The sequence below is a fragment of the Typha angustifolia genome, chromosome 9 (assembly GCF_048772165.1).
Source record: "Typha angustifolia cultivar Huaian chromosome 9, ASM4877216v1, whole genome shotgun sequence".
Classification (NCBI taxonomy): Eukaryota; Viridiplantae; Streptophyta; class Magnoliopsida; order Poales; family Typhaceae; genus Typha; species Typha angustifolia.
This window is the reverse complement of record NC_133247.1, coordinates 7,762,007-7,771,543: the sequence shown is the minus strand read 5'-3', so window position 1 is coordinate 7,771,543 and position 9,537 is coordinate 7,762,007. Positions and strand designations below refer to the sequence as shown.

The 9,537-nt window shown below is 36.4% G+C and overlaps 1 protein-coding gene across 1 annotated transcript; it reads left to right on the top strand.

Annotated features, from left to right (window-relative positions):
- Positions 1 to 6,801: 6,801 nt before the first annotated feature.
- Positions 6,802 to 9,234, top strand: LOC140766878 (uncharacterized). Its single transcript, XM_073106550.1, has 4 exons — positions 6,802 to 6,817; positions 7,784 to 8,370; positions 8,482 to 8,721; positions 8,809 to 9,234. Exons 1-4 carry the CDS (start codon positions 6,802 to 6,804, stop codon positions 9,232 to 9,234), a joined length of 1,269 nt encoding a protein of 422 aa, XP_072962651.1.
- Positions 9,235 to 9,537: the final 303 nt, after the last annotated feature.

The following is a 9,537-nucleotide window of genomic DNA, read 5'->3' as shown; positions in this document are numbered from 1 at the left end:
ATACATTTTAGGAGTGTCTTTATTTTTTGTTTTAATGTTTAATTCTTAAGAAAATAAGTTTTCTATAAGTCGCGTTTGAATGAGGGTGGAGTGAGTTCGAACGCGGTTATGAATGCCTACATCACGTCCAGAGAGTGTGAACTATGCGTTTGAATGCCGCGTTCGAATGTGCTGTGAATGCCTACATCGCGTTCACAAATCCAGAGAAATGGGAAACAGGTGTGTTCGAACGTCTGCATCACGTTCGCAAATCCAGAGAAGAACGAACTAGGTGCGTTCGAACGCGATGTACTGTTTAGGGTTAATTTTGAATTGTTTGGTTAGCCTCTAAAAGATATGGATGGCAACCATAAAGTCATTATTGAAGAATTGAGTTTTGCCTTGCCTCCTTCGTCTTCTTCGCTCTCGTTCTCTCAATCCCCAGTGACGCAGCTTGTAACCTCCCTCAACCGACCAATCACCCTAGTCCCTTAGGGGCGGCCCTCTTCTCCCCTTTCTTCCAATCTATCCAACACTTACCCTAACCCTTCCACCAACCATAACCCTTCCACCACCACTTTTCACCGGTGCCACCCCATTAACACCGGTCCACCTCGAACGACCATCATCTAGGATCTCGTGCCTCCATCCACGAATCCTGATCAGACCCCCCTAACATTCGTCCACTAATCGGATAATATCTCGAGATCCCCACATCCGATTTGCTTGAAACATGATTTTTTGAAAAGTCTTTTCTGGTGCTACAATATATCATAATTTCACATCGATCCGACGGTGGTATCTTTCGGGATTTATTTATATAATTTTGCCCTAAATCTAGTCCAGATCTGAAAATTGGAAGAGATCGAACCTTAGCCAAAAGAGGAGATCGTATTACATTATTCGTAGACTAATATAGGATCTAACTCGCTTGGAATATCTTTGGAATCTATCTCAATCTCCTAATCAGTCGGCTCCTCTTGAATTTCGAGATCCTCCCTGCACAGTAATGGGTCTAATAATTTATAGATAAAATAAACATAAAAATAATGAACTTATAGAACTAACTACCTTATTGTATAAATTAAGTTTGATTTTCTAGGTCTAAGTAGGTGACTTGGTTTCGCATTTATCCTTTCCTATTAATATATTATTTTGTATTAATTAAAAATGGTCATTTATGGTAAAATTAGAGTCATCCACATTTGTAAATATGTCAAAGATAATTGAAAAGACTAATAAATTCAAATGCCTATTTTAATTATGTATTATTCTTAATTATATTAATAACATGATTGAGAAAAATAAAAAAAATGTAGCTAACAAAAGTTAAAGAAAAATAAAAGACTAATAGTAACTAGCCTATGGTCCACATGTTGGGCTGGGCTCAAGGATTTACAAATTGGGTTGGGCTCAAGGCCCAGTCAGCATTAATGTTGAGGAAGTGGGCTATGGGCCTATCCATAGTCCACTAGGCCAAAAGATAGTTTAGCTTCAGGTGTGGGCCACGGCCCACACTGTAGCTGCCTAGACATTGGGTGGTCTGGGCTTAAGAGTCCAATCCCCCACACCAACCACAAAAAAAATTAGGGTGGACTGGGCTAAGGCCAATCCACCTTTAGTTACGAGTTTGGGCTACGGTCCACACTGTAACCCATAGAAGTCGGGTGGACTGGGTTCACAGGCCCAGTCCACCGCTGGCTATGAGCGTGGGCTGCGGCCCACCCTGTAGCCAACATAAGCTAGTGGGGGTTTGATCAACCTTCACCCAGCTCAGACTTCTCTAAGAATAGAGAGAGAGAGAGAGAGTTGCTGCTGTTGGTGATCCTCGTCACCGGCAGCCAAGCTCCACCAGCTCCCCAAAGTCAATGAGGTCGACTTAGGTTGCAGCCCGGTTTGAACCATCGGCCAGTGTGCCCGATGGTGAGGAATGAGGAACTCTTTGGCCGACGGCCATGGAGCTTTCTAATTTAGTGAAAAATGGGCTCGAAGCCCCCATCTTGAGTACCCACCTCTTCCTCGTGAAGAGATGAGTCAATCGAGGCTGACGAGCGAGGCCACCATCGCTAGTGGTGGCCGCTAGTGTCGCCTCCCACGCACCTTGTGGGTACCCATGGCAAGGGGCTCATGTAGGAAAACTTCCTGGATCGGTGGGTAGTCGACCCGAAGTTGTCGGCCGGCAAATTTCTCCGATGAAGGTAGTAATGGATAAATTATAATTAATCATGATTTACTAAGCAATATTCAAATTAAATTAAAGGGGGGAAGGAGGCTGACCCAATGATTGAGGTGAGGGGGTTTGATTGGTCGTCGACGCTCCGGTGACCCGCTGTCCGCGACGAGGTCTTTGGCGGCTCGGAAAGAGAAAAGAGAGAAAGGTGTGGAAGAGCGAGAGAGAGAGAGATTGCGAAGAGTAGAAAAGCCAAAGGGGGAGGGGTTTAAATAGAGATGAGGTGGAGAGGGGGGCGGAGTTCCACTCCGCTCCGGCACACTTCTCTCCCACCTCTTACAACTAACTACGAGAGGTGGGGAAGGAGAAGAACAAGTCAACGTAGGTGCCAAGCGCGTGCGTTGCGGTTAGAGTGCACACGCATGGCACGTGCGCTAAATTATTATTATTATTATTATTATTATTTTACATTGGTGTTACATTGGTAGTCCTGAGTTATTTTTGGTTTAGATGTTGTGGATAAATTTATGGTATTGATACAGGTTTATTTGATTGCCAGCATCTAATTGAGTTGTTAAGTGCCTTGCACATGCCGTGTGGGCTCATGCCATGCACGTGTTTAGGGTTTGGTTGTTACAGTCCAAGGAACGTTGGCTCTGATACCAGTTGTTACGAACCGGCCTAATCCGATCTGAAACAGTCTGGAGTCGATTAGGCTTGTAACTTTCGAGGGATCTGCAAATAATCTAACCGATGGATCTTCCTAATTTTGGATATGTTGTCACTATAAGAAAGAGCATTCTAACGAATCTAAGATCACAGAATTTGGACGGTTAGATTTTGAGATATCGACCGAATAGTGATCGAAGGTCAATTAAACCCTAACTTGATAGCTCTTCAATGGCTAGATAGATGTTAGGTTAAATCCCTAGTGTGAAAGGGCAGAAGTTGTTGTAGAAAAGGGGGTTTAGGAGTTAGAGGAAGCCGACCAAAAATTTGGGCGATGGAAGAAGGGGTGGGAGAGGGCACCAATGGCTAGAGACAGTTGAAAAGAAGATAAAGGCACAATGCCAATTTCAATTATCAGATTATACTCCAATTAGGGTTTCCTCTACATATTTATAGAGACTCACCCTAAGGACTCATCAACTAAGTTAAACAACCCTAACAAACTAACAATTTTCCCCGCGGTGCATTCAACATGCCCAATCGCGTTCAAACGCGCAAATACCATTATCTATCGTTGCGAACACGTCAGGCGTTCGAATGATCGCATTTGAACACGGGTCCCTAGCGTTCGAACGCCCCCTTGGCAAAAGGCCTTATTCACTCAAGCAAATATAAACTAGATAAATAGGTTCATCCCAATAAACCCAATGTCGCGAGTGGATCCAATCCGATCGAGTCGTATCAACCTTATGTTTCATTATCTACATAATAGTATATAGTAAATTGCTAAAAATACAAATATATAAATATGAATATATATATGATTATAATTAATAAAGTTGTGTATTAATTTAATAAAATAAATAAGTTATAGATATATTTATGTACAAATGCTTATCATTGTAATTAATTAATAATTATACTAATTACACTTAACTTATGAACATACTAGCGACTATATTTTTAAAACAATTAACTGCCAAAAATAATCTAATTTATTTTTTTTGTCATTAGACATATTCATAAATAGAGTGGGATTAATTGTTAAGCGTGGAGTTCATTAAACATTTTTTTCTCTCGAGAGTAGCTCAAAATTGAAATTCTTCGCATAAGAGTCTATGGATTAGCCCTTGTGTCAGATTAGTAGCCGCTGAATCTTAGAAATTATTTGGGTATTATTTTAGCTGGATTGATTTTTGATTTTATATATGATAAATTTTGTCATCATGAGCTTTATGTCTCGTGAGATTATTTTCTCGGATTCCAACACGTCATATCTCTAAGCCGGCGTGATAAATATCACATTATGATAAACATTATAACCTCAAGATATATAATATGGCAAATAAACATCCAAGCCATAATGTCATAACATAACATAACATAAGCAAGTCATAACAAGTCATAGTCAAATACCAATATAATGCAATCTAGGTCAGATCGGATCACATCATGAGTACATTAGGCTCAATGGATTGAGTCAAATTATCTTATTTGCTATTTAGTTTAGTTACAGCCTTAATAGATTAAAATTTTATTTAATTAGCTAAATCCAACTCTGTGCAGTTTCGAAAAAATATTCATAGAATATTTTACAAATATCCGAATAATATCAAACTAGTTAGATAATATCGCCAACCTTCAGATCTACAACTTTCGTATTCACGACTTCTCTAGATTCGGAATTTATTTGTAGCGAAATGAAGAGTTAATCCGAGAAGATAAGCGGTGAAATGAAGGGTTAATCCGTAAGACTGGTTTAATTGGTTTGTTAGAGTTTTAAAACCTAATTGAAGTAGAAGAATTTCGAATAATTGAATTGGCTTTGGCCTTTATCTCCTTTCAACTTGTCTCTAGCCATTGTCGATCTCTTCCAACTTCTAACCACCCTATTCTACATTAACTTCTCCCCCTTCACACTAAGAAGTAAACCTTACATCTATTTAACCATTGGAGGGCTATCAAACTAGAATCTAATTGACCTTCGACTACTAATTAGTCGATATCTTGATATTTAATCGTCCAAATCTTATGATCTTGAATTCGTTGGAAAATTCTCTCCAAGAGCAACATAGCCAAAATTCAGGAGGATCTGTTAGTTAAATTGTTCATAGATTCCTTCAGAAGTTACAAGCTTCACCGAGTCCAGATTTGTTGCGGATCGGATTAGACCAGTTCATAACACAACATGCTCTTGTCCCTTTTTGTTACAAATTGATATGAGATACATACCTAAGTATCGTAAAATAAAATTGTCCTAGGGGGAGAGTTGGTCATGGTGATGAATGTATGAGAACATATCGTCATATCTCGTGTCTATTCTCTCCATATGTGATGACATTAATTATATATAGCATGCCAATCATCCAACTGATCATGTCTCTCATGTAGCCACTGAATTGAAGACTCAATCCTGATCCAAGCGGTTAACATAGTCACTCAGAGTAGGTGCATTGTATTAATAGCTGGCTCATCCTCCTCATCATCTCCAACCACCATATACTCCTCAACACGTGGATGAACATTGCTAGCTAGATGTAATTAAGTTAATCTCGACACTCAAATTATATATAGCATGCCAATCATCCAGCTGATCATGTCTCTCATGTAGCCACTGAATTGAAGACTCAATCCGGATCCAAGCGGTTAACATAGTCACTCAGAGTAGGTGCATTGTATTAATAGCTGGCTCATCCTCCTCATCATCTCCAACCACCATATACTCCTCAACACGTGGATGAACATTGCTAGCTAGATGTAATTAAGTTAATCTCAATTGGACTCAAACTATAACCTCTATCCGATCTATAGGAATGCCACTTCATAATGAATATATATAGATGAACATGCCAATAGCAAGCTCTCAACTGTCTCTAGAAGCGATGGCACTCATCATGTAAATATAGATCCTCTATGCCAAGTCAATTTTCAATATAGTCTTAATGGCATGAATGAAATATATCCTTCCGTGATCACGTAAAGTTGTCCTATTGTTTAGACAAATGTATAGAAAGAGATGATACTGGAAAGCTGGTAAGGAGCAGTGAGATAATCCTGCAATGTCATCGTCTACTGAGGAAAATAATTGTTAAATCTAGGTAGACGGCTTGACAAACTAGAGCAACACTGACCTTGATAGTATAATAAAGAACACTTAATAAGTGAACAACAGGGTTAACATGCATGTAATCTAGGATATATATTTTCAAATTTGCATGCAAAGACAAAATATGACAAACTCTATCCAAATGACTTATTCAAGACAAGTACAATGATAAAATTGGGTAAATATGCAATACGATTCAAATCAATTTTTCATCTTAAATTGGTCCATGAACCTGGTACTTTTGGTATTTTTTTAATTTTATTTTTATTTTTCTGAGAACAAAAGCTAAGAAAAATATCAAAAAATGAAAATGATAAAACAAAACAAAAATTAATTATTAGTTCAATGATAAAAAATTAATCATGACAAAAAGAAAATGTATTGATAAAAATCTATGGGTTATTTGCATCGAAAACGCACTTGGTTTTAGATTTGGCAGCCTAGGATCATTTTTGGTTTTTCTTGCAGTTGAGGCTTTTTTCATATTTTTCATTCAACTTTGCCCTTTTTATACTCGAGTATTGCATTAAATGTCGCAAACAAAGAAAGCAATATTTTTTACGTGAAGGTGATTGACTGGACGTTGTAAGAACGGATTGAGCTGCTTCTTCTTCTTCCTCTTCTTCTTCTTCTTCTTCTAATTTGTGCATTTGGGAATTTATCTTCATCATTTTGTCTCGCCCTTGTTCATTCAATATATTCATAAGAATGGAACATCTATCTGACCATAATGTGAGGGTTTTATTTTACTATAATGGTCCTATTATTTTGGACGATAAGAAAAGATATTTTGCACTATGAGAGCAATTGTATCATTCACAGAAGTATAAGCAGATAATGCAGTTTGTTAGATTTGAAGTCAAAGTTCTCCGAAGTAATGCGAATCCCTCCAGGTGAGTTTGAAGTCTCTTTGAAGTATTTATTCCCTTTAGGCAACCATGATATATTTATCGATATCTTCAAAGATGGTGAAGTTGTAGAGATGTATGATCTATCACCATTATTTTATCAAGCTATACAAATTTTTTGAACGAGGAAAGAGAAGAATTTATCCGGGTGAATTAATATTTTTATGTTCGTGATTACATTGAACATATACAATAAAATTATTTTTGCTTACTTTAATGACAACAATGAATATAAAAGTCGTTATTAATTAACATATGTCGTACTTTAATAACGATATTCGCAATTTAGCTATGAATTTCGTAATTGAACTACAAATTTAGCTATGAATTTTGCAATTGAACTACAAATTTAGCTATGAATTTTGAAATTGAACTATTAGTTCAACTACGAATTTTATAATTGAAGTTTAAATTTAGCTATGAATTTTGTACTTGAACTACGAATTTAGCTACGAATTTTAAAATTGAATTATTAGTTCAACTACGAATTTTGTAATTGAACTACGAATTGAACTATGAATTTTGCAATTTAGCTATGAATTTCAAAATTGAACTATTAATTATCTACGGATTTCGTAATTGAACTACAAGTATAGTAGCTAAATTCGTAATTGAACTACAAATTTCATAATTGTACAATGTATTTAGTTACAAATTTCATAATTGAATTACGAATTTAGCTACAAATATCATAATTTAGCTACGAGTTTTCTTAATATTTAACATCATCATGTTATTAATATTATTTTAGGACAATCCAAATAAAAAATTCCATGAATGAGTAGCCGTCTATTGTTTCAAATCCTAGCAATATTAATTTGGATACTTTAGGGGCAGGAAGATTGTCTCTTCTTAATCATTCTACTGATCAACCCTTTGACTTAAATAGATAGTACGTACTCGACAGTGTGGTTGATTCTCCTGTACGTGATTTTAGTAACATTATCACAGCAAATGTTATTGATTCCCATGACGACAATGAGAATCTTGGTGAAGAATTTTCTATCATTGATTGTATCGATTCGTCTTTAAATGAGGAACCATATCGCAATCTTCAAGAAGAGTTCCCTATCTTTGATTCTATTGATCCATCTCTAATAGATGAAGGTAATGTGCTAATAAACTTGTGCGTCCAACCTTATGGTGATAATGAATATATTTCAAGTGCTGTTGATTATGTAAAATCTTATGTACAACATTTAGAAACCTTTGAAGCTGAAGTGACACAATATATCACATCAGATGATTTATTTATAGGACAGATATTTCGTAACTCATCAGAGTTTGCAAAAGCACTGAAATCATTTACTATCAAGCGTAGATTTGAATTAAAGCTTGTTAAAATTAACCCTCAGAAAATTATTGCCCGATGTAGTTTAAAGGAATGTCAATGGAAGATAAATGTTATAAAGCTAGCAGGTATTGATACATTCAGGATAAAGTATCTTATTGGACAATACACATGCAGTAGAGGTATATCTAGGAGGGATCATAAGCAATGTACAAGTTTATTCATACGCGATGAAGTGCATAAGCAGGTCCTAAAGAGTACTGAAGCATACAATCCGAAGATGATTCAAGTTGAAATGCAAAAAAAAAAATTTAGTGTTTTAGTAGGTTACTATAAGGCATATTACATTAAATAAAAGACAATAGAAGAGATCCGTGGCAGCTATGAGGAATCTTACAAGTGGTTGCAAGGCTACCTTCGTGAACTTAAAAAGAGAGGTCCTAATACTGTAACTAAACTTCAATGGGCTAACTGTGGACATTTTAAGTGTGTATTTTGGGCTTTTGGTGCATGCTTGCGTTCATTCAAATCACACTTATGGCCATTGCTCGGCATCGACGCTACTTTCTTAATTAGCAAGTATAGAGGTTGCTTACTTGTTACGACAAATTTGGATGATAATAATCAAATCCTTTCAATAGCATTTTGTGTTGTCGAAGCTAAAAACATTGAATCATGGACCTAGTTTTTATATCATCTTCGGGTATCAATTGAGCCGTTCGAGCATATGATGATATTATCAGATAAGCAAAAGGGGTTGATTCATGCAGTGAATGATGCATTTCCTAAAGCTTATTATGGATATTGTATGGTGCACCTTTCTCGAGACTTTTCAAATGTTCCAAATAGTTCTCCTCAGTATAATAAGTTTTGGGCAGCAGCACAAGCTTATAGGGAGATAGAGTTTAATTACCTCATAGAGCAGATGAAACAAGAGTTTTCTCAACAGTATGCTTACATAAGTAAAATTCTTATAAGTATGTGGGCTAATTATTATTTTTCGGGTAGAAGATACTTTACACTAATAACCAACATGTTTGAAAGTCTAAACAATGTTATTTATCAATCGAAGGCTATGCATATACAATATTTGATGGAGATGACAAGATAAAAGATAGCTGAATTCTATTTTAATCGAATAGCACTTGCTGAAAAATGCAGTACTCGTATGGTTAAAAAAATTGAAGATACTCTAGACATTTCTCATGAAAATGCTCGATTTGTCAATGTCATTCCATCCTTTATTTCTAAATTCTAGATCAACACCTTTGATGGAAGTTATGTTGTGAACATTGAAAAAAGAAGTTGTAGTTGACGTGCATGGGATATCCTTAGAATTTCATACACACACAGTGTTGCTGCTCTAAGCTTTAGGCATCTTAATCCTTATGAGTTCTGCGAGAGATATTTCACT